Source organism: Pundamilia nyererei, unplaced genomic scaffold, assembly GCF_000239375.1.
Source record: "Pundamilia nyererei isolate P.nyererei 1_Seehausen unplaced genomic scaffold, PunNye1.0 scaffold00115, whole genome shotgun sequence".
Taxonomy (NCBI): Eukaryota; Metazoa; Chordata; class Actinopteri; order Cichliformes; family Cichlidae; genus Pundamilia; species Pundamilia nyererei.
Genome location: NW_005187516.1, coordinates 458,428 through 484,838, shown reverse-complemented (window position 1 = coordinate 484,838; position 26,411 = coordinate 458,428). Strand labels below are relative to the sequence as shown.

General features: G+C 39.9%; 2 protein-coding genes across 2 annotated transcripts in view; one reads left to right on the top strand and one right to left on the bottom strand.

The window, feature by feature from the left end:
• Positions 1 to 14,802, top strand: part of slc1a7a (solute carrier family 1 member 7a) — a 40,391-nt gene extending 25,589 nt beyond the window's left edge. The window contains exons 8-11 of the mRNA XM_005741912.1: positions 1,623 to 1,817; positions 7,452 to 7,586; positions 7,782 to 7,881; positions 12,566 to 14,802. Coding sequence (XP_005741969.1) covers positions 1,623 to 1,817; positions 7,452 to 7,586; positions 7,782 to 7,881; positions 12,566 to 12,832 — 697 coding nt within the window. The 3' untranslated portion in view covers positions 12,833 to 14,802. The remainder of the gene's footprint in view (positions 1 to 1,622; positions 1,818 to 7,451; positions 7,587 to 7,781; positions 7,882 to 12,565) is intronic.
• A 3,854-nt stretch (positions 14,803 to 18,656) lies between these two features.
• The window catches only part of scp2a (sterol carrier protein 2a), a 17,463-nt gene continuing 9,708 nt past the window's right edge, over positions 18,657 to 26,411 (bottom strand). Inside the window, 3 exon segments of the mRNA XM_013913100.1 lie at positions 18,657 to 19,458; positions 22,458 to 22,537; positions 25,631 to 25,760. Of these exon segments, the coding sequence (XP_013768554.1) occupies positions 19,363 to 19,458; positions 22,458 to 22,537; positions 25,631 to 25,760 (306 nt within the window). The 3' untranslated portion in view covers positions 18,657 to 19,362.

Below are 26,411 nucleotides of genomic sequence, written 5' to 3'. Positions count from 1 at the left end.
ATATGACTTTGCAGATCTAGAGGTCCTAAATTATTGTTATTATTATTATAAAGCTTGATGCGCAGACAAATGCACACATTTATTTAAAAACTGTGTCTGTAAATGAATCATCAGGACTTCTTTCACACATGTACCTACTACATTTAGTCAGTTACATTTTTCTTTGATGTGAATGCCCCACTACAATAAAAATCCTGTAATTTTAACACACTGTGGAGCTAATGTGGCTGAGCTGTGTCAGAATTTTGATGTGGGGGCGATCATGGCTCAAGAGTTTGTCCTGTAATCGGAAGGTTGCCAGTTCGAGCCCTGGCTCCAACAGTCTCGGTCGTTGTGTCCTTTGGCAAGACACTTCACCCGTTGCCTACTGGTGGTGGTCAGAGGGCCCGGTGGCGCCAGTGTCCGGCAGCCTCGCCTCTGTCAGTGCGCCCCAGGGTGGCTGTGGCTACAATGTAGCTTACCATCACCAGTGTGTGAATGGGTGGATGACTGTGTATAGTGTAAAGTGCTTTGGGGGCCTTAGGACCAAGTAAAGCGCTATACAAATACAGGCCATTTACCATGTGGGGGGAGTGTTAGGCTTTATGTCCCATATAAACTCAGCTGGCTTTTTTCGTAGCATTTTCTTGTGGTACATATATGCAAAATCACCTCAAAGGGTCTCAAAGAAAAAGAAAGAAAAAAATAACTGGTAAATGTTCATATATTACATTTTTCCATGCCATTAGGATGTTTCCCAGAAGAAAAGAAAACAATGATGACCACCTTATAATCTGTATAAGCCTCCATTTATGGTCCAGCAGAAATATCAACACAAAGAGAGGGCCAAGGCCAAAGAAAAATTGCTTTTATGCTCTATTAGGAACGAAAATAGAGGAAATTAAATGGATGTTTGTTGGTGATTTTTTTTTCTGTAACCCTAACATCATACTCCACCTCAGGGCTGTCTTTTACACTGCGTTTACTGATATATTTCTTTCCAACCACGCTGCAACTCGCAGCCTTTTAGTGTGTTTACTGCATTTAAGTCCACGGTCAATGCCACAAACATGTGTTCAGAATAGCCAGGAAATCTTTTTGTTACTTGTCCTCACTAAAACTAACAATAACAGTCACGCTGAGCAGTGTCACATCAGGGGTTATAAACTCATTAAGTCGACAGAGGTTTATTGAATCGCGAGCAGTGTTTGCAAAGTATGACCAAACAGAAAAAAGAGTAAGCCAGAATCCCAAACACCTACAAGGAGTTTGAGAATATATAAACCAGTCTAAAAGCAGCAGCACTATGTTTAGTTGTGAAGTTTACCTTTATTCTTTCAGCTACAGCTCTGGTGGTGTTCTGAGAAACTCTAAGGACTGTAAATGTTTGCTGCCTGCAGGAGAAAACAAAAAGAAAGCAAGAAAGAAAGACAAAAAGAAATACATTTAAAAACCTAAATCTTCATCCAGCATACTTATTATTATTTCCTTTGCTTACAGGTTCCCACTTTACACAGAAAAATAGGAGCTACTTGCTTTATTCATGCTTTTATTGTTTGTTTTGTCAGTGGCTTGAACCCAAGAGACATTTCCTGCTATAACACAACTGATTACACTGCCTACTTTTTCTTTCCCTCCTGCAGCTCTGCTACTCTGCCTATCACCTTCAAGTGCCTCCTTGAGAACAACCATATCGACAGACGCATCATCCGCTTCGTGCTGCCGGTCGGGGCCACCATCAACATGGATGGTACGGCGCTCTATGAGGCCGTGGCAGCCATCTTCATCGCCCAAGTGAACAATTACGAACTGGACTTTGGGCAAATCATCACCATCAGGTAAGGGGCATCACAAGTCAAAAAATCTAACTCATAATGGGATGTAAGCAAGTAAATGTGCACAGTTGAAGTTGGTGGATCAATCCAAACATCGATAGTACTGATACCAACGCTGGTATTGGTATCGGATTGATACTGGTGCAATAGGATCGATATTTCGTTCAGTATGTAGCTCACTGAGTAGTGTTAAATAAAGCGTTTTGGGGGGGAAATTAAACATTTTAAACAACAGAAGCTGACCCAAAGTGCTTTAGAGACAGGCACACTTACATTTCAGTTCTCCAAAAAGTAGAAGAAGCTGAAAGGTGTGACTATTCACTTCTTAAATCACGACACACTGCTCTCCACTACATGCTCTTATAGGTTAAAAATACTGGTACCTGGTATCTGCAATCCTGGCCCTGTATTTACTTGGTATCGGATTGATACTAACATACTAAACCATTTTCTAACAGCTGCTTCTATAATTTCGCTCACTTTCTTGCATGGCTTAAATAAATGTATTGGAATAAAAGAAGAGATTGCATTTTACACATCAAATGTTATGAATTTAATGAATGCATTCTGTTAAAATAATTACACAGTGGCTCCTGTCCATCTGGAAACATTTTCTAAAATGTTTAGTAAGATAGTGGTTGTGTAATGGTTTGTGTAGCGGATAGTGGTTGTGGACAACAACGTAGAGTTTAAATACATTTGCCTATATGCATGCTCCACAATTATTGTTTCCGCTCATAAACACGAAGCAAAAAGTTGTAGGTAAAACACAAATGAAATATATAAAATCAGAGGTTTATTTATTAAAATATTCAATCATTAAGGAAAAAAGGTGACAAGTACATTTTGACATGATTCCATTAAATGTAACATTTTATATTGTATTTATCTTACAAAATTACACAAACTTTATGTGTAATCCAGCGTTTTGGACTTAAGTAATTTTTTGAGTGTAGAATTCATTCCTTGGGGATCTGCTCTTTGGCTAGGACTAAAGGTCAGGATAGTTCAAACTACAGATCCTTTAATCAAAATTGAACCTTCATGAAGTCACAGTGGTAAAATTCTAATTCATTTGGAAATCTTGTCAGGCTCACCCCCAGATTTGTAGTACTTGCTAAGAAAAAAGGTGTTTTCATTAAACGCAGATAATTTATCTTCTTTATGTCAGCTGGTGTGCAGATGTCTGTTAAAAGGTACTAAAATCCACCACTACATTGATTTACTCAGATTTAATTTAAGTCGTATTTAAAAGAAATCTCAGAGAAATTATATTATTTTATTGTTAAATTATAGAGTTGCCACTTAATGCCTGAGAATTAACTCTGTAACTGGGAGCCTGGCGCTGATTGGGAGGAATTATAGAGCTATTACAGAACCACTTACTTTATTTCTTGTCTTAGTATAATTCAAAGTCATGGTAAGAAGTTGAATCTCTCTTAATTTCTCTTAATAAAACAGAATTTTAAAAATATGTTACATTCAACAACGAGATATTTATATCTCAGCAGTCGGGGAGAAATTTATATGGGTTAAAAATGAACAGCAGGCATGTTTTTGGTGCTCTGTCTGCAACGTGAATAATAACGTCACACGTTCAGTTTAATTCTGAATTAATAAAAATATTGTGGGATTTACTAGATACACATATATGTAAATGTCACAAAGATTACGCCTCATGTGAGCTTCTTAGTCTGATCTGATTTCTGCTAAATCAGTCTGGAAGCCCTGGGGAAAGACAGACAGACAGAAAAAATATTGACAGGCCTCATCCTACCAACACCACAGCTCTGTAATATTCAGTCAAAAGTAAGCAAACCACCACCAACCCCTCCAGGCTCGGGCTAAGGGAAACGTCCTGTCCCTCCTCTGAATCGATGTCCTACTGTAATAATGTTAAGAGCAGACCTCTTCATGGCTGCAGTCTGTGCACACTCCCTCATAATCCCTTGGCAGTAAAACCCATATGACCTGTATTACTCAGCTCCCTTGTCACGGAGAATTATAACATTTTTTCCCCCTCTGCATCCTGTTCGCGCGGTTTGACTACTGACCACGTAGCTGCTCCATCTGCATGCTAGCTCAACCTGAACCCCAACCTCTTGTTCTTTCCAGGAGAAAGCTGTCAAATTGCACTCAAAAGTCCAGAAGCTCAAAACCGTCACTGTCCCAAAATATTTTAATTCTTTCTCCACAGTAGCGGACAAGGCATCTGAAACTTTACATAACTAAAATATGTAGTTCTACAATTAAGATTGTTATATAATATATCATTTTGTTGGATTAGCAGTGCAGCAGCATTTAAATGGTTGCAGTAGAGACAGATTGTGCTATTTTTCATAGGTACAAACTGCAGATGAGACGCTGCTAAGCTTGTTTCTCTGTGAGCTGAAAAAAATGGGTGGTAGGAAAGATGCTCTCTGCGTATAAATAGTTTAAAAAGAGTAACTGATACTAGATACTAGATACTTTCTTACTGGGAGCATATACAGGCTTTAAAGAGAAGCTTGTGATCGTGACAAGAAGTCACGTACACGGGTTTCCAGAAAAGTTTTAAATTCTGATGCCGTTCCTTTGGGATCTTCAGATACTGTAAAAACTTTACCACGATTATTGTTTCAGTTTGTTTTCTATTGTTTGAACATACATAGTTTTTGTTAACTTCTTATTAGTTTCAGTTTTAAATTAAGTGTATTCAATTACTTTGTCAGAGGTAGGACTTCGCAAAATGTTCCAATAAAAACACAGAACTTTTTCAAGCACCTGAGTCACACATGTACCTACTACTACACATGTACCTGTGTTATCGACATCTAGCGTCTCAATAACAAAGTCCATCAATGCCTCATCAGACAAGTTGTATTAAAATTTAACAAACTACAAAAATACTAAAACATCCCTGTATTCTTATTACGCTTTGTTTTCTAAGATCACAAAATCGTATCAGTGTTAAGCTTTTAGCTGAGTCTTCTCTTTGCCACATTAGTTAATTTAAATGTTTTCACATCTAGCTTTAATTTAGTTTAGGTTAACTGTAATAACCTCGCTGTCTACACAGATGACTAATTAATATTGTGCTGAACACAGTCCAAACGATTCAGTAAACTACATCAGTGTCTGCTGTTTACAATCATAGTCAAGTGGCTAACAGACCTTTTCACTATCCCTACTAATTGATGTTATCTTGTTGCATCTCTGTTGTGGTCAGTGCTATCCTCTATGCTGTTGCATGCTGGGGCAGCAGGTTGAGGGTCACAGACACCAACAGACTAAATAAACTGATCCACAAGCTCATTAATGTTGTGGGGACGGAGCTGGACTTCGATAGGGTGGTGTCTGAGAGGCAGAAGTTGTCCAAGATAAAGACAATGTTGGATAATAAGTCCCACCCACTCCATGACGTGTTGGCTAGTCACAGAAGCGCATTCAGTGAGAGACTGAGATCACCAAAAAGCACCACTGAACGACACAGGAAATCATTCCTGCCCGTGGACATCTCCCTGTACAACTGCTCCATATAAAGCACTGTAAACACTGCAATAGTTACACCCTTTTTACACACACTCTTTTCTACTCTGGAATATTCTTGTCAATTTTCTTGATATTTATTTATAATCACCTCTGTTAATCCTTGATTTTTATAATTGAGTGATCTGTATATATTAGTGCTATTTCTTAAGTGTGTAAAATCTGTAACATAACGTTGCTATTTTTAGCATTTCTTTTTGGAGCAACTGTAACCCACATTATTTCCTTAGGGATTAATAAAGTATTCTGATTCTGATTGTTTCAGGATGACCTGCCATTATCCAATCACACATCTGCTTACCTGCATCTTTTGCTCGTTTCTCCTCCTCTTCGTTTCTCCTTTTTTCTAAACTGAGCACCTGCTTTGAACTTTTCTTGTCCATCTTCCATTGGTTTTAATTTTGCACTCCAGTATGAACACCCATCCCTCAACCCGAGGATCACCACAACATTTCCCTAATAGACCTACACCTTAGTTCACAGATTCGCTTTGTCTGGGGTTTATTTTCTGGGATTTCGCACAACCCAGGAACAAATCATGAATACATAATGGGCTTGGATTTACAACATTATGAATGAAATGTGCTCTACTTGGAAGCAGCACGGCTCCCCTCCCCTTTCGACAGGTTGTGTGTGAGACTTTAAATCATGAAACTGTAAATTTTAAATTGTTATTGATCCTTTACCCCGAGTCCTAAAGTGTTTACTAATTTTCTAACTCTTCTTATATTTAGTGTTTGTTTACTTGCACTGCTGTAACTGGAGCCTCGTCGTCTCGTCTCTCTATATGCTGGACTGTATGTAGCAGAGATGATAATAAGGTTTACTTTGACTTCAGCAGCAGGCGCACCGAGGGCTCTCGCGCTCACTTTTCGAATAGAATTTCAAAAAAACATCGTTGCAAATTATAAGTCCGTATCATAATGTCTGGTGTTTTCGTGTTTGTTGTTTTGTTTTTATTTTGTTTTATTTTGTGAGCTGGTTATTAGATGCTGCTCCAGCCAGCCAGTGAATCCCCCGCTGTCTCCTCCCTGTGCTGCAACTGCAAGCAGCAGGCGCACCCTGCAAAGGGAGGGCGACCTTACTCCCAGCAAATGGGCGATAGAAAGCCGATCGGTGCCTATGCCATTCCCAAAATGTGCTGGCTGATGTCGGGGCAGCATGAGCACGAGCAAAAAAAAATTTTGCAGATGCCGCCCTGGGCAACCGCACATGTTGCCCATATCAAAAACCGCTACTGGCTACACTAATGTTTCTTAGTTTGGTTAGCAAGCTAAATCCATTAACGGATATCCTTGGATATCCTTGTGAACTGACTCATTTTGGAGGCAGCCTCAAGTGGCCATTTAGTAACTGTTGCTTTTCACACTTCTCCTCTGGCTTCATTTCTAAACCCCAGAGGATGTAATGTGACTGCTACAAATAATAGAAAAATTATTAACCTTTTTAGGGATCTAATTTAAAGTGAGTCAGTTAGAAGCAAAAAAAAGAAAAGAAAAGCTGGAGGTGGAGGCAGTTTTCTAAGAACGTGGTTATGCTGTCTAGCAATGTGCTGGGATAGTTTTTCTGTTGCCTAGAAAAATCAAAAGCTAGAAAACTGGAGCCTATTTTTTTCTACTTCTGAAAACAAGGACCCAGTGTTCACAGAAATGTTTATGTCATGCCACTTTTCAGCATCTGTCATGCTAGAGTAGAAAATGAGCAAACACTGTTTAAGGGGAGTGATGCGTATTTAAATTATCTTACCATGCACCAGCTTTGGATTAGTTCATGCCCTTCTTATAAGCTGATCGTGTGTATTTGTGGACAAAATATCAATCTGCTGAAACTGCTGCTGCCGAGTAAGTACGGATGAGTAATTGGAGCTATATTGCACTCTGCACTGAAGAAGAAGCAAAAAAGTTATGCATGGCACATACAGTATGTATTAAAGTAATTCAGAATTATAGTTCTCCACGGTCCCTATGTTTGCTTTATTTTTCCATCCCTGCGGTTTCAGTGCTCACAAACAGATCTGCACCTTCATTTCAGGGAGGTCATATATAAGGACGTGTTCCTGTATATCCTTTGAAGATAAACGTACCCGACTTTCTCTCTCTGTTCTCTCAGCATCACTGCCACGGCCGCCAGCATCGGTGCAGCTGGAATCCCACAGGCTGGTCTTGTTACCATGGTGATCGTGCTGACCTCTGTGGGTTTGCCCACTGATGACATCACTCTCATCATTGCTGTCGACTGGGCTTTGTAAGTAAAGGTTAATTTTTTTCTCTAACAGCAATCATCATAGCTAAAAACCAGTAACTCTTAGCTTCTTGCACAGAGGTTGAAAAAAGCAACAATCAGCAAAATATCAGGAATACACACTAACTTGTTATAGGGTGTATAAACCACGGTTTTCATCAGTCTTCACTGCGAATAACTTTTGACCTTGTCGTGTAGGGATCGATTCAGGACCATGGTCAATGTGATGGGCGACGCTCTGGCCACAGGAATCATGGCTCATATCTGCAGGAAGGATTTTGTGAAAGAGGGAGAGCAGGTGAGAACATCTAAGGTTAGATCAGCGGACCTCGATGCTGCAAGCAATCCCCGCATTGTTTTCTCAAGGTCTTCCTGACCTAACGATAGTAGCATTTGTCTTCCTCTGAAAGACAGACAGAAAACAGAATGTGACAATATTTCCTTTTCCGTACACTCCAAACTCCAAAAGTAGTACAACAGATTTACCCTTTATTTGCTTTCTTGATGAAAGTATGAAAGTAAAAACTAGATATTATTCTCATGCGGTTAAGTATTCTCCCTGGATAGCTTTTCTTAGCAGAAAGATTGGAAGCAGAGGAATAGGAACTGCAAAACCACAAAAACAAAACACAACTTTTATTTGTGATTGGCCACCAAGTTCCACTTCCTCAAATTCTGTTGGATAATCAAGGCTAAGTAAATCACAGCTCTAGTAAAAAGAGCGCCAAGAGAGAGATATGACTCAGCTTATATATTAGCAGTGTATTAACATTATGAACAAATCATTTATAATGGATAAAAACATGTTAGATAACCACAGCATTTTACTATAATAATAGGCTAAAATGTACTTACTGTATCTGCCATCACTAAAGGGAGCCAACCGGGGATTATTATTAGTCTGCACATTATTATTCTGATAATGGTGGGCAGCAAAACAAGCAGCAAGAAAGTAGATTTGATGCTTATAGCCAATTCTGTCATTGCTGTCAATGCAACTCTAGCAGAGAGTATATGCAGTAATGACTAGCTAGTCACAGATTACTGTGCAAACATCTTGAGCTGCCCCTTTTTATCTTGGTAGGAAAATGGAAAAAAAGCATTTACAAAAACAGATCGAAATACAGTATATGAAGAAAAGGCGGAGTTTTTATACTTCTAATGAGCTTAAGAGTCAATATTTGGTATGATCACCTTTCATCTTCAGCACAGCCTGAACTCTCTTAGGCAAGCTTTCTTTAAGTAGTCTTCACTAATAGTTCTCTGGGCCTGGAGGACATTCAAAACTCTTCTTTGGATGTTTCTGCCTTTTGTTTGTTTCTTTGTCTGGATGATCCCATGCTGCTTCAATAATGTTGAGGTCTGGCCTCAGGGGAGGCCAATCCATAACTGATAGTGTGCTATTGTGTGTTTTTGCATCCATCTCACTCTGTCCCTAGCATCTTGTTTTGTCACACCAGCCCTCTGCCTGTCCTCCTTCAATACACTGATCAATATCCTTTGCAATATCCTTTGTCCAATGTTGGTGCAATTTATTCAGAAACTGAAGAAATACAAAATGTCCATCAATCACTCTGAGTCTGGAGCTCCATGCTCTTGCCTGATGGGTTGTGGATGATCATGAGCAAGGTGGTTTATCAGTACAGAACTACATGAATGAACTAATGATCTAAAAGCAGCTGGGACCACAGTCACCAGCAACACTATTGGTGCTAATGGAGTGCAGTCTTGCAGCGCCCACAAGGCAGAGATGGCGACTTGCACTCGCAACACTTCAGACTTGACTTAGACTCAAGGTTTGGGACTCAAGTCTTGAAAACCATTTTTTATCCATGTAAAAGGGTAAAATTAAGATGTAAATAAGGGACAGACCACAGCCCTGAGTTGCACATTTTTTAATGAGACGGTGCATTTTTCTCTGTTAGTTAATGTTCTGAATATGCTAATAATTTGTGAATTTTTGTTTTTAAATTAATCGGCTGCGAGGACTCTAAATGTCATAAAGATTTTTACACAACCCTTTCCAAAGGTTGCATAGTACAGTAAATGCACAGTAAAATAAATGAAGTGTTTCTTCAATCTTTGTTGTCCATACATATAGTAAGATATTAGAGAAGTCCAGACACTTTTCTTTCCAAGCTCTTTAGACTACCATGACCTGGATGACTGAGAACCTTCACAGACAAAAGATATTAAAGTGTTTTTTTCAAACAACACTCGAGGAGAGATAGCAGTAACAAAGCAACAAAGACTGTTACCGGTAATAAGTCAGTCACTTAGTGAGGTGAAGAGATGCCTATGAATCAGAAAGTTGAGCTACAAACTAGGTTAGTTAACATCCTGCATCCGGTTGTAACAAGCAATAAAGTTTAAAGTGTAAATTTATCGACTTCAACTGAGCAGTTTTTCACTTTGCTTTACTTGTGTCTATTCTTTTTAACTGCAACAGCCCTCTTGAGTGAGTACGCTCTCATCACTTCAAATGCTGTGGTGCATCAACACAGCACATATAACACATAACAAATTGTTATAGGGGGACTAGTTGGTGTTTATCTGACAATAGAACGTCACTTTCATCCATTACAGACTTGAGACTTACCCCTCAAAGACTTGTGCACCTCTCTGCCACAAGGTCCCGCTGCTCAAGAAGGCACATGCACACTTCTGTCTTTAATTTTCCAGTGAACATCTGAATGGTCAGATCGAACCAAAACCGAGCTCTTTGGCATCAACTCACCAATCACGTTTGGAGGAAGAGAAATGCTGAGTATGACCCAAAGAACGCCATCTTCACAGTCAAGCACAGAGGTGGAAACATTATGCTTCACGGCTGTTTTTCTGCTGAGAGTATAAGACGGCTACACCACAGTGAGGGGCCAGTACCAGAAAATATTGGACAAGAACCTCTAACGCTGGGTCATGGATGGGTTTATTGCCCACCCTCCCACTCTTCATCCTCTTCATAGCTGCCCTTGCTTCCTCCGTACTAATCCTCTGCGCTAACTGTCCTCCATGTGCCTTCCTCTATCTTTCATTTTCTTCATTTATCACCTTCTCAATGTACTCCTTCCATCTTCTCAACACACTTTTCACTCATTAGTAAATATCCAGCTCTGTCCTTAATCACCCTAACCTGCAACACATCTTTTCCAGCACAATCTCTCCATCTAGCCAATCGATACAAGTCCTTTTCTCCTTAGTCCAGCCTCACATAAAAATCCCTATAAGCCTTTTTCTTTGCATTTGCCACCTGTGTTTGCCACACGCCAGCCTCCCAGTACTCCTGTCTACTTCGTCTCCCCGACTAACCAACTTTCTTTGCTAATGTCTTTCTTTAAATATCTCATTTTACTTTGTCATTCTACGAGCATGCCTCTTTTTCTATAGTTCCTAATCTCACCTGCACACAGCAGCAAATATAAATGGGAAAGTTTACAATATGGTAGTAAGACCTGCTATTATGTATGGTTTGAAGACGCTGGCACAAAAAACTGAAACGCAGTAGGCTGAGCTGGAACACTGGAGATGAAGATGTTAGTATCTTTCATTTGTAGGGACCAGAATGCACAGGATTCCAGTCCACACTTAAACAATACATGAGTCTGTGTTAAGTAGCTTAATAAGTAAAAGACATCCATTGAAAATAGTCAGCTATAAGGACTGGATTGAAAAGGAGTGAAAAAACAGTCAAAGAAGACTTTTAGAAAGCCTGAAGAACAAAATAAAAAGAAATGAGGGGTGGCTCAAAACTTTTGCACATACTGTATGCACCTTTTAGGATCTGTGGTCAAGATAAAGAGTACATTGTTCATAATTTTAAAGGGTTAAATCCTTGGCTCTTCCAAGATCCTGGACCCTAAACTGCCCAGGATATATCAGCTGTTGTGTGAGAATGAATAAATTTGACTTAGCAGGAAGAAACCTCCGGCAGAACCAGAGTCAGAGGGGGCGGTCATCTGTCATGACCAGGTGCACCGTAAAAAAATCTTTTCTAAAAAAACAGTGATATTCCAGCAGCTGGGGTGCCAAAATAATACCAGAAAATACCAGAAAATAACTTTATTTTCAGTAATGATAATACAGTTTGTTGCCCTAATTTTACATGGGATTTTGCCTTTTTCAAGTGCTTTTAAACATTAAATTAGGAACAATTTAATGTGATTAAACAATGAAATTACCTATAAAAAAGGCCAATGACTGCGGCGATATGAATAATAATACTTAAATGTACAGAAATATACAGTTAACAGTTGGTTTAAATAACAATGGATTGCATTCATATGGCGCTTTATGAGACCTTCAAAGCGCTTTACAATTCCACTTTATAATTCCCCTCTGGCCATCACCAGTAGGTGAAGTGCCTTGCCCAAGGACACAACGACCGAGAGCGTCCGGCAACCTTCTAATTACAAGGCGAACTGCCAACTCTTGAGCCACGATCGCCCTAAATAACAATAATGATAATAATTATTTAATGTAGAAAAAGTTTATACGAATCATTTTATATATTTTTCCATAGCATTACATTTGAATTTAACAGTTCAATCTTTCAAATAACGGACAAATATTTGTGAAATTATGATGCATTTGTGAAAGTATTTTAACAATCTAAATATGCACATGTACAGACAAATACATTTAAAAAACAAGAAAATTATGTTTTATTACATTACAGGGATTTTACGTTCATTTACATTTGACATGTAAAATCACAGTCTATTTATGTGAATTTAATGATATTCTGGAAGAACAGTACAAAACTGTAAAATACACAGTAAAATACTTTTATATCACGATTTTTTTTACAGTGTGGGGGTGAGGGGAGCTGAATAAGGCCAATAAGACCATAAAATCCTTTCCTGTTGCATAAAAACTCAGTTCATTCACAATTTTAATTTGCTGTTTATTTTTAGTTCTTGTGGGTGTTGCCTGTTTATTAAGTGATTCTGACACTTCTTTTTGTTCATTCTCATGTCCATTAGGTGCCTCTTATATGTGAGACCAAACCCATGATAAGCATCCAGCAGATGATGAACTACCAGAACCAGAAGAACGGCTGCTACCAGCCGCCTCCACCGGGCAGCAAGCAGGACCACCTTTCCCCTGACGTGGCTCGCCTGATCCAGCTGGAGGAGGGGATTCGACCTGTAGAGAAGAAGAAGCACGCTCACGCCTCTCACCACAAGAGAGAACACAGGGACAAGGACCACTGTTCCATTGACATGAACGGGCTGGAGACTAATGTGTAAAAAACGTTTGCTCTGTCAGAGTCTACCGGTACATCCATGACTGCAGGACCAGCAGGACAGGACGAAGCATTAAAGAGCCGAGGTGACCGAGTTCACATGCTTATCCCCTCGAGTGAGAGCAGCCATGAGTAGATGTATGCATGGAGGGAAAAAAGACTTTTTTTTCCTACATAACCCAAATGATGATCCACATTTGATTGTTTGTGTGTGTACATATTTATCATATATATACATATATTGGGTAGCAGCAGTGGCCGTGTGCTACTCTGAAGGACCTTTTAAATCAAGAACAGACCCTGTGTGAGGACTGACTGTGATCAGCAGTCTTAAAGGACTGCATGTGGAGAACACAACCAACTTATATCCAATGTAATTTAAAGGCACCTTTTCCTCCGTGGACTGCAGACAAAAAACAAACGGACATCAACTTATGTCTCTTTTTATGCTTTCTGATCTGGTTTGTATTTAGCACAATATTGGTTTTCTTTTTCTTTTTTTACATTTCTCTCTTCTTTTTGTTGACCATTGCGTTGTTTATGATAAATCAGGGCAAAAAGTTCCCCATTTGGTACATTTTTCAGCACAAAAAGACACAGCGGAACAAAATAAAACTGTTCTGCTATAGCTATTAGACAAACGATAAATGCATGAGTTAAGTCCATATTTTAGAAATATAAAGCTCAACCACAGAAGGCGTTTGATTGTGACGGGTGATTTGGGGTTATGGGATATCAGGGGGCTGTTGGTGGGCTTTCTAGTTCCGTGTACTGCAATCGGGCTCGTTCCCAGTGGGCGGTGGATTCTGGCAACTTTGTGAATGATTCTGTTCATAATTTTATTATCAAAATTTCTAGACCCACCTGAGGGTGTCAGGTTTGGTGGTTTGGTTTTTATAGAAAATCACAGATGACCTGGTTTTGATGGCTTCCTCGAGCCTTGACCTGCAGCATGCACTAGGGCAGGTCACAGCTGAGTGTGAAAAAAATGAGCACCTACTGGTCTGAGGCCATGACGCACGAGCTTGCCAGATGGATTGATGTTGCATTAGCAGTGATGCAAAACATGTGATAGTCTAGTGTGGTGAAGAGAGGGCTAAGTGTTAAAGTAAAGCTGTTGATCAACTGGTTGGTCTATGCTCCTACAGTCACCTATCGTCACAGGCTTTAAGTGGAGACCAAAAGAATGAGATTGTGAATACAAGTTGTGGAAACGAGCTTCCTCCAGTGAACTTGTTCATTCAGTAGAGGCTCACAGTAGAGCCAGTGCTCCTCTGCACTGAAACCCCCCCCCCCACCACCACCACCACTACCACCACCTCCACCACCATTTCTATTTGAAAGTTTAAGAAAAAACACAAAAAACCACTGATTCTTTTACCTTTCCCATATTTTCTTAGAAACAACTTTCCTTACACTGCTCTTCTCTGCCTTGTTGTCCTTAGCCTAAGTGGGTCCTCTGCCTCATACCTCCAGTGGTGTGTGTTCAAGGCAGAACGGTGATGGAAATCGCACTGAAAACAAAGATGAGTGTTTGTCCTTGTGTTGAAGTCACGCCACTTTATCTTTGCACCCCACTTTATTATTCCCTCTTTGCCTTAAACAACCAAAGGAGAAGCAACCGGGACCGGCGCGATGCTGATGTGCGCTCAGACAGCCGAGACAAATCAACACAAGTTATCAGCTCGTACTCTAATAAACTTTCCATGTGATATATGCTGTACATGTAGGTATTTAAAGTTTAAGGAAAATGTAGATTTTACTATCATATCAATATGTCGCAAAGGCTGCCATTCTGTATATGTTTTAAAGAAACATTTCACTGTAGTCCACTATTTATGAAAATGTACCAACTCTGTAAAATGGAAAAGAAATGGGAAAATATATCCAAAAATATAGACAGACAGCACTGCCTGATTTATTTGTTGACAAATACAGATGTGAGGTATTTTGGATTTTATCAATAGGACCACTAAAAAACCATTCAAGGACTGAAAACTGCAAGTAAAAATTATTTTACTGCAGTAGCCTGGGTTCATCTGGAGCCCCAGGCCATTATCTTCATCTCATGTCCCCTCTTTCTACCCAAAATCCCATCTGTCGTTTATTGACACCACCAAATAAAACCCTGCAAAGCCCAAAAATGGACTTAAAAATGAAGCATTGTTTCATAAAAGTAGAAAATGTAGTCAACAAATGTCCTACACATGTGTGAAAGAATCCTATATAAGTCTCCACGGACTATTCAGTTTTATCCTGTGAAGAAATAGTATGATGAGATCGGTCTCTTCTAGGCTGAGAATAACCAAGGACTCACCGAATGGCTGTTGAGTATGAATATGATGTAAATCATGTGCTAAGACCTTCATAGTAGCTGTAAACTATTTTCGAACTGACCTGTCGAATAAGGATAGACTGGGCCTTCATTTATCACACTGACAAAAACTAAGAGAGGAAAACTGGGTTTTGTGCGCGTGCACAAATTTGACAGGAAGTTTTCGTCAAACTTCTTCCGCTCCTTGAAATTTAATGCTCTTAAATTAACGAAAGTCCTGCTATTTCAGAGATGAGTTTGGACGTCTGTGATGTTCAACAGGAATATTCTCGCCTTGTTTTTTTGGTTTTTGTTTGTTTTTTTTTCAATGTCTGCCCTTGTCAGTGGGAAATTAAATCCTTGCTATTATAAGAATAACACTCACATACATCATTAATTTATCACTATTTACATGTTAAATATAGGTGAAAAATGTATACTTTTTTTCTTAGAGTTTCCTAACTTACACTCAAAAAGTATTATACATGTCGTTGAAGGATAAATTGTGTTGTAAAAGTGACGATTCTTTTACAATTTGCTCTAATTGGGAGTAACTTTATAAATGTGTCTTATCGCACGCGAAAAGTACTTTGCTAAGTGTAATTTGTGGAAGCTTGAAAAATACTGAACCTGCTTCAGCATTAAAGCAGCAACATTAAAAGAAGAACTTGTAGGAGGCCTTTGATCTCATTCATGACAAACTGGGTTTGTTGAGATTCAACTAAAATCTTCATATTGATGTGCACCAAGGCTCTCAAGTGACTGTCAAGCATAGCGTTTTTAGGCCTTTAATACACTAAAGAATTAATTATCTGTAGCACAGGATTTGCGAAACAGAGTTTAAGCTATACATTGAATGTTTGAAACTGAGTGCGGTATCCTTGCATACAAGCAGAGGAAAATGACAAAAATTTCACTGCATGAAATATGCGTCTTTTGGGAAAAAATGTACTTCAGCTTATTATTTCAAATAATTGGGAGAAACATTTAAATTCCTTTGCCAATCTGTACAGAATCCAAAATGTTTTCTCTGAAGAGGGCTCTTCACATTTTTGCCATGATGACACCAGACACTTCAGTACCAAAAGAGGCGAGCTGACCCTCAGAGTTTTAAATGAGACAGGTGTCACCCCCGAGGTTCTAGTCATTGGCACCTGCTCAGGAAACCACAGCTTCCAAATTTTAGGAATTGATGACAATGTGGTAAAAATGTGGAGGTGTAGTCATGATTTAAAGCGGGATGGCGGGTTGATGGTCTGGCCTCTTCATTTAGTGAGTAATTAAATAAATGAGTGGATTCATGCAAAATAACATCGAGTTTGTTTTTAATATGCTGCAGTTTGACGCCGTTTATTCCACTGAGAAAGGAAAATCATCCCTGCACAGTCTCCACATGTCCACGGGGCAACAGGGGAGATGAAAAATGGAGACAACATGGAGTTAGAAAAACTGTAGCTACTCTATGTCCCACTTCAGGCTGGTTCTAAAAGAGAGCCACTGCTCAGACTCCCATGTTAAAATGTCCTTCTAACCTATCCACCTGGATATGTGAGTGTGGGGTGTCGTTGAATTGACTGACCGCAGTCTTCTAGGCCTCATCCACTATACTGGAGCACTTCACTGTGTGTGTCTGTGCTGTTATGGCCTTTTGGAACATATTTAATGGTTATGACTTACTGTGTGGTACAGACCAACCAAGAAGGTTGTGCTTCAGTAGTCTGTTAGTCAGTACTAATTAGGCAATATTTGTCTCTGTGCACTTCACCCGTACAGTTTGCATTAGCATTCCACCTTCACAACTGGTTCCAAAAGAAACCTCAACATGGCAGCAGCCAAAATTCTAAATTTGAACCTTCAAGAGTCTAAAATTCATTTGTGATGTCAATGATGCGGCTACAACCATCTTTTATGTAGTCAGAACTTCAAACAGCCACGTGTCAATCAAGTTGGGGGGGGGGGATTAAGCATAAAGTGAATAGCTTGTCTAACTGACCACTAAAATGAAAGGCGGTTTTTATTATTCTTTAAAACGATTGCCCTAATAAATGACCAGAGATGTTTCTAAGGTTGCTCACGACCAATAGGACATGCTTTTAGAAAGACTTGAATAGCAGTTGTTAGCTGTAATGTATGTTAACTGATGAGGCTTTTTAGTGTGATAATAAAAATTCCTTTATACTTTATACTGAATACGGTTGGTAAGCAGTCAAGAAAGCTCATATACAGTTCTCATGCATTACAATTATTATTGACATTTTTGTTTCTCGCTGCTGCTTTGCTACACCAAATTCTATGTGTCAAATCCCATTTTAACCCCTGGGTGTAGCTACTTACATTGTGTAGCGACTGTTTCATACAGAATCACATTTATTTATTCAAATACGATATAATACTACAGTTCTGATATAATTATTTTACGTTTACCTTCCAACACATTTCAGAGAGGGAGTAATCACCTTGAATCCTATCTACTCGCCTTCACAACTAATGATCAAATGCAATGATTGTCTGTAGAGATTCTACATCGGGGGAAAAAACCTGAAGGTTACAGGCCCGGTGAGCAGGTTCATGTGGATTGTGAAGTCCTCTACACAATGTAATTTCACTTGCTACTCTGCTGATTTGAAGAAAATGCTCTGAGCACGAGCAACAGGAGCAGCCTTGGAGCAACGCTCGGTGCTAAAACAGCATCACCAAGGCAACCTTGCAGAGCAAATTACACGAATTGTGTGCAAATGCCAAACGAACGATCAGGAGAGATGGACTGAAAGGGCAGTGATCAGGATGCATAAGTATATTTAACAGAGCTTTATCACACGTGGCTCCATAAATACTTAAGTAGTAATCAAATCTGGATACAATCTTCCATAATAATGCATTTAACTTTTTTTTTAAGCTTTAATTTTAAGAAAAAAAAATAGTGCATTAACTGATCAAGAATTATAACCTGTATAAAAAGAAGTAATGAACTGGAGACCAGAAGGCTTAGGCTACCACGGAAAACAAGTAAAATGGATCAATTATTTCCTTACTGAAGGAAAAAAGCCTTAACTTCTTCAGCTAACATCATTCTGCTTTCACTCTCCACCTAAAGACCCATTAGCCCACTGCTATCGGTCAGTGAGACAGGACAGGAGGGGCTACGCAGCTTGTGCAGCAGCTGAACGATTTGGCGAGTCAGCCACCTGGCAGAGAGGCAGTGTTGGGTGGGGCGGGGGGCTAAAGTAAGTTGGCTGGAGGCTGGATATGAGCAATTAGGAACAGCCTGGATCTGGCAGAAGGGACGCTGTGGTGGGTGGAGGTGAGGGAGGCCAATGAGGAAAGGTCGGGATCAACTTGGAAATAAATGGACAAATGTGGGGGGGGGGGGGGGGTAAAAGGGGGAAGTAGGACAATGAGGTCAGAAATATAGAAGCAGATTCCCTTTGTTCGGATTTTGTGGAAAGATGGTAAACGCATGAGCGTGTGGATGACACAGAATGAGTGGATATGCTCAGTATGATTTAAGCTTAAGAATCCTTTATTTCCTTATATTTTTCTAGTGCATATACCAGTTTACCTTTTAAACCTCAGATACAACTGCACACACAGAGAAGGTATTTCAAGCAGATTTGTCTTACACCCCCTTTACTAAACATTCAGTGACAGAGTAGAAAGTATCAACACCAGCTCTAATCATTCCTTTCTTATATAACAAAATGTTATTTTTGTTGCATAATTCATTCATCTTAGATTCTTCTACACGTTTCATACATCATGAAATAGAAATATGGACAATTATACAACAACTCCAAAAATTGTTAGAGATTTTATTCGTTTCATTTAAACAAAAAAAATGGATTTCATTTACAGATGTACATTTTGTGCAAAATTATTCCTCAAAAACCCCCAAATGCAATTCTTACAGACAGACTAGGGCACATTGAGATTGTGAATACATTAGTAAAGAAATTAAAGGAGCAGCGTGTGAGTATTTCCGTAATTTGAACTGGCTGTGAGTAGTTCACACATCACGTTAGGCTTAAAGAACCGACATAATCACTGAACCATGCAGTGTGCTCTGATATCAAAGCTGCAGCTGGAAATGAAACTTAGTGGACTTTCAACACCAAGCATGTCAAGGTATTTGACAAATCATCGGTCAGTTAGTTCAATTAAACAGGCAGATTTCAGTTGTTCCTACAAATTTGCGTTTAACATGAAGAAGACAGCCAAGGCTCTCACAGCTTGGCCTTCCCTGGCGCAATCTGCAGGTTCTGCAGCTTCATAGCCATGCCCATGTTCCCAGCGACCTTGAGCTTTCCCTTGAAGAACGCCTGATGGTAAAGCAGTTAAGCATGAGGAAATTTTAATTTTCTAATATCACTTAAAAAGTAGTGGTAGGTTTTTAATGACATTTTGTTTCAGTCTAACAAAATTTCAAATTGAAATCATTATCATCATCACTTAAAAAACAAAAAAACAATGCATTTAAAACCTTAAATCTAAGGTTTCTGGCTACATAGAAGAGTTACTACCATTTTTAATATTCAGCATTATCATGATCTTTGTGGACCCTATGCCTGTTTTTACGTGTGTCTCAATGCTCATTGGCCTGTGCGCTGTAGGGAGTAGTTCAATATATACAAAGGCACTGATGTCTAATTGATGGGTGGATATGGCTGCACTGGAACAAAAGCATTACACTTTGCAACTGACATTCACTCTATCAATATTAAATGTGGGGCCAGCACTCTATGAAAGCCTGGTAGTGAGACTTTAGGAATTCCCCTGGAAAAAAAAAATTTTTAATACTGTAAACAAACAGCAATCAGACAGTGGTATTTGACCTACTACAGGCGCAGACAACTCTTACAGAAAACAAATTCTCTCTATGACACAACAGATGGGTTAGCTGCCCCAAAAACCTGCAGCAGAACGGAGCAGATTTTGTCTGCTGGTGGATGATGGTAGTCTGTCGGGTAGACACCAACTGAGGGAATTCAAAGCGCCTTCCTGCCAAATCTGTTTGGGTCAACTAAACAAACGCGCAGGGTGCATGTTCCTGTTTTGGTTCGCTTCCATTGGGGGCTGACGTAAAAGCTGTCAAACTCTGCTGTCACACCACAGTAAAAATAGGACGGCAACCTACTGGCGATTATCGGGGGGGGGGGAAGAAGGAAAAAAACCTCCAAAACAACATATCTGAGTTTATAATGTAATATGGCCTATATTTGTATAGCGCTTTTGTAGTCCCTAAGGACCCCAAATCACTTTACACATTCACACACTGGTGATGGCAAGCCAAACCAAATCATTGTAGCCACAACCACCCTGGGGCGCACTGACAGAGGCGAGGCTGCCGGACACTGGCGCCACCGGGCCCTCTGACCACCACCAGTAGGTAACGGGTGAAGTGTCTTGCCCAAGGACACAACGACCGAGACTGCCCAAGCCGGGGCTCGAACCGGCAACCTTCCGATTACAAGGCGAACTCCCAACTCTTGAGCCAATATCATCTTCCAGGATAGAAGTTATGAAATCCAGGTGGTGATTTTATACCTGTTAACAATGTTCCCTCTAAGCTGCGCACTGCTGGCACGCTCTCTGCGCACAGAAAATCTGCGTTGCGCACAAAAAAAAAAAAAAAAAAAAAAAATCTAACTTGAATTGAAATTAAAATCAATACTTTAACAATTCTGTTTTGCAGTGTTAGTCAGTGAGTGACTGGCTGCTCCGTATGGGATTAGAAGGATGCCACCTTATCTCATAGTCCAGCCAATAATGCGATTCACATACGCAGCTAATCAACGTCGTCGACAGGCTATGACAGCGTCCTTATGTGCCGACACCGGTGTTGTAGCTAGCAAAGCGGCGTGGCTGATGTAGAGTGAAGCCACGTTAATGACAACGTGTACAACCATTGGAGATGTGAGCAGAACAGACGGAACAATTGACGGAAAAAGTGTGGACTTTATACCAGTTTTTAAATTGTGTTGATCGGCCACGTAAAACCGGAGTTATGATAAAAATATCTGCAATGTTTGGTTTTCTTCCTGAATACTGTCATTGTTTATATTTACTGCGGGAAGAAACGTTTTTACATTTTCATTGTAAGTGGGCTAAAGCAGTTAATTAAAAGTAGTCGAACATAAATGTAAATGCTGTAATTTGATTATTTTAATAAACCATGTAACTTGGGTGGATTCCATGCTGGCGTGACCACAGTGCACACGTCTGCTGTTGCTCACAGTGGTCCAAGGGATCGCTCAGGGAGTTTGTGTGTTCGCTCAGACACATGAAAAGTTAGAGGGAACATTGCCTGTTAATCTCTAATCTGGAGTCTAATGTGCTCCACAGCTGTTACCATGGTGATGTGCCTCAGTAAGAAGTGAACCACCTTCAGGAAACCCATGAAGTTACCTGGATAAGACGAAATCCTCCTTAATAGTACCGGCCTCAGACCACGTGAACCAAACTGCAGATGTAAAAGCATCTTCACAGCACTTAGGAAACTGAGATCTACAGTTTCTGAAGAGGAGCTGGGGAGGCTAGATCTCCTCTTTCAACTTTTTCTAATTCTCAGTTTTCATCACTCAGCAAATCTGCCTTGCCTGCAGGCAGTTCAAAATGCTGCTGATTGTCCTTCCTGTTGGCCAGCCATACATGCCTCATGTCACTCCATTACTAATGTCCCTTCCCTGTCGCCTTGCAGCATTTAGGATCCTGTATGAAGTCCTCGGTCCTATCTACAGAGTACTGCATTACAATGAGGCTCCCTCATATGCAGCTGAGCAATTTCACTGCTCTTCTCGCTCATGCAGGTCAAGCAATCTAAAAATCTAGAAGAGATCATCAGAGGGAGGGTCGCCTGCTCCCACCAGGTTTACCAATTCTGTGGACTCTTACAAGTTTGTTTACTTATGCATTTCAGAAACTTTTCATGCTTTTGTGCGGTCTACATTTTGTCTTTTGATTCTTGTACTTCTCTTAGAAAGTTGGTTTGAATAATTTAATTATGCAGTTTTGTTATACAACATTTTTGTGCCCATTAAATTCTTTCATATTTTTACAGCGTAGATTATTTCATATCCAAGACAATTCCTGTCTTTGTAAAGTGCTGTATAAATGAATAAATAAATAAATACTGTTTAATTCCAGTTCACAATAAATGAACTAACCCTAATGTAAAATAAATAAATAAATGCTTTACTGTAAAAATGTTAGGAGCCCCACAGCATGAATTCACTTTTACAGTCAATGTAAAAATATAAGATATCCTTTCCCTTACTTAGACAAATAAACTTTATTTATAGTCATTATTATGCACACACACCGTTTGTGGGTTCAGCTTTCCTGTCATCAGATCCAGCAGATCCTCGTCATTCAAGGATAATGTGCAGTCTGCCTTTTTACCTAAAACAAGACATTAAAAGATGCATTTATTATTTATCTGGCCAACAGCATTTCAGGTGAGCCAAAACTAAAAATCTGCACACACAAAAACAACTAACGACATACTCTACACTGAAGGAAGCAGCACGGAGGAATGTTTGTCTCCGCAATATAGTACAGAAAGCACACTTGGCATTTCCATAACACTGCACTGATCAGCCACAACAATAAAACAGGCAGGAGGAGTGAATAATTATCTCATTACTGCGTCGCCAGTCGAGGGCTGATGTAAAGAATAAGATGTGACTGCTCCCTTACTGCCTTTGAACAACAAGAATATAAGCAGAAAGTCACAGCCGCAGTTGGCTGCACAGCCATAAATCCAAGGCCAGAAGTGACTACACTGGCCATGTGAGAGTCAGAGCTCAACCATCGAGCATGGAAGAGGTCCGATGAGTCATATTTCCATTTACTAAGAAAGAGATGGCAGCACTAGAGGCAGATAATGCTCTGAGCAATGTTCTCCTGGGAAATCTTTGCTCATGCCTTTAATGCATATTCATCTGACCACATTTACCCCTTTATTCCCACTTCTATTCCCTGATGGCAGTGGCATCTTTCAGCAGGATAATGCACCCTTCCACACTGGCTCCACACACAATACTGTTTAGCGATGGCTTGAGGTGAAGTTGTGTTTCAAGGCGTCTTAACTCAATAGAGCACAGGTGCCAAACATGAGGCTCTGAGGGCCAAAATTGTGCGGACAAAGACTGGACAGCTAGGACAGATATGAAAGCATGAATTTTTAACTTTAACGGTATTTTCATAAGTTTTCCAGCTTTTCCATCCATGGTTATTCATACTGCACCACAGTAACAGAAAACTATTAACAATTTCTATTTCTGCTTTTTATTTTTCACTTTCTAGTGATTTAACAAAAACTTTGTTTTCTAATGACAGGACAGTCTGGGCAGTGAGCCACCAGAACTTCCTTTGCAGTTTTACACATTTGTTTCTTTCTATTTAAGCCCAAAGAGTCGTGGCAGCAGATTTCTTTCATTTAGTAGAGCCAAACCTCTTTCTTATGCAGGAAAACTGAGGTGTACTGCTGAGGCTGCACTTCCTTTTCTATTACTAGTGTATCTCGGGGAATAAAATATGCAGGTAAACTTCTTTACACTGACAAGGGCAGTTCCACTGGTCCGGCTCACTCAAGGTCAAAGTGGGCTGTATGTGGTCCGCCATGTAAAATGAGTTTGACTTTCCTGCAATAGAGCGCCTGTAAGATGAGCTGGACAAACAAACCCAATCCACAGAGGCTTCACTTCACAGCTCACAGAAGCTTTTTGACTCAAAGCAGATTCTTTGAGTCTGTTACCACAGGACACCTCCAGAGACACAATATTAGGCAGGAAGCTTTAATGACTTGGCTGACCGAGGCATCCATTCAGTGCAATTTGTTTCACAGCTCAGAAAGCATTATGACTCACTCTTTCTATATTGCATAACTTAATATACTACTTTCTACTGTTAACACACAATACATTCTGTTTCCATCATGCTTGAGCAAATCAAGATGGTGGACAGACGAAATATAAAAACTGAAATTTAGATGGGCACCATGTTTAAATCAGTCCAATAAGGGGAGATGATAAGCAAATTAAACCCTGTTCAGTCTTCAAAGTAAGACTGACCACACTGCCTCAAAATCTCCTGTGTCAGCTTCATTAAAGATGTTATTAGAGCTATCTGAGAGCTGCAGTATCCTAAAATCTAGTTCAACTTTCACTAAAAACAGCACAGCAGTGTGCTTGCAGAAGTTCAAATACTGGTCCTGCAAACCAGCAAGAAAACATTCAAGTGTACTGGGTTTAACAAGCCTGTTGTTCCCACTCATCGGTTCAGCTTTTTATGTGCAAGAGAGCTTCTTTAACTGTTGTTATGATTGCAGCGGTTTTCAAATTTTGCTCCTAACCGAACTTTTAAACTCGTGCAGTAATGTTGGACCATAACGGAGGGGGAAAAAACGCATATTGAAAACCTTTGAGTGGAACAGCTTGTACATCTTAGATTTCCCTGAACATTTCTTTCTATTTTCGAAACATTCAGTCGTATGGACAGAGTGGTGATTCAGAAATAAGGGCTTGGAAGTAGCACGCATTACAGGGGAGACCATCAAATGATGAGATGCCCATTTACCAGGATGTGCCTATGAGTACGGATGCTACGTGTGTGTGTCTGTGCAGAAATCAGCTTGTAAAATAAAAAAGTCAGAATGCAGCTCTTCTAGCAGTACCTCTTTTACACACATCAGGTCATTATTGGAATTAAGCTTGTTTGTTTCCATTTGGTTCGTGTTTTGAAGTCCCCTGTAGCATCTGCATTTAAATCTAAATTTTAAGGCGGATAATGAAGTAGCTGAAACATTTTCACCGCTTCAGCTACTTAATTTGCGTTAGTTCTTCACAACTGCAGAAGTATCAAGCGAATTCAGCCTAAACTTTAAAACAAAAAATACCACTAAATCACAGCCTTTCCATTTTACCTCCAGCACTCTGCAATCTTCCACAACGATATCTACTGAAGATTATTAGTTTTTTTTGAAACCTCTATTTATTGTAGGGGACTGAACACATTTCTTTTTGAGCTTCGGAGAAAAAGAGCAGAACACTTTCACTCCCACAATACAAGAGTTAAAAAGCCGACGCTCTGAGGTGTTTGCAGGCTCCTCAGGGAATAATAAAGCCTTTTGAAACGCTCTCTGAAGTCTTCAGACAATGAGGGCTTTCCTGACAGAGGTGTGAAACAAAATCAAGCTCAGCCACAATCGCAGCAGTTCGGGTGATTTTTATCTGCAAGCCGCTTTGCACCCCAACTACACCCAAGCAGCTGCTGCTGCTGCTGTTCTTAAACTTTACATGTACACAAGAAGGACAGGGAGGTCCAAGAACAGAGCCATACCTCCCAAATGTAAAGTACTGCAGACGGGAATAATTCTGAATATCCTAGCAGACCTTATCCTAAGGGTGTAAAGGCTTACAAAATAATGATAATTAATCAGCTGCAAGAAAAATATCAAGAGTGTTACAGGACTTTAACAACAGCCTCACATACCTGGGTCGTTTGTGACAGAACCGTTACCATTTTTCACGTCAACAATCCAGGTCGCCTCTTTCCCACCTGGGCCGTCCTTCACTTTAAATGCAAACACTCCGCCAATCTTCTTAACAAGTTGCGCTCCCTCCTGCAACAACAGGGTTTGAGTTCCTTTTAATGAATGATTGCATACAGTAAGTGTAGACAGGCAGCAACAGCCCACACAGTGCAAATTTAATTCTACAGCCATCTATTTGTTATACACACAGCTTGACATGAATAGTTTAGATCATGTTTCGTGGTTTCGCCTGAGAAAACCTCTCAAACTCCACGGTCCTGATGGTGACCAGAATAATACACCACCACATCTGATTGAAATGGCTGTGCAGCTATAATTATTAAGCAGTTTCTGTCGCCTGTAAATCATCTGAATCCTGACAGATTCAGATGATTTAACGTGTAAAAGTGTGACAAAGAATACCCTACAGTTTACAGAGAATGTCTGCCTTCTTTTTAACCGTACGAGTCCCGGCAGCTAATACAACAGAAATTTATGGAGCAGCTAGCTGAGAAGTTTTGTTCCAGCTCATTAACTTTCTGTACTACATGGATTTCACCACAATAAAAATGATCTCTCCAGCACAGATCTGATGCTCTTGAAATCCATGTTGCATTATGGCATGCGTGTTAGCTTAGTTAACACTGAACCGTCAGCTTTCTCAAAAACAACCTAAAGTATTCTGGGAAGAAGTGAGAACATCATTCAGAAGTCTGTTCCTTGAACCCAATGCTTGTAGAC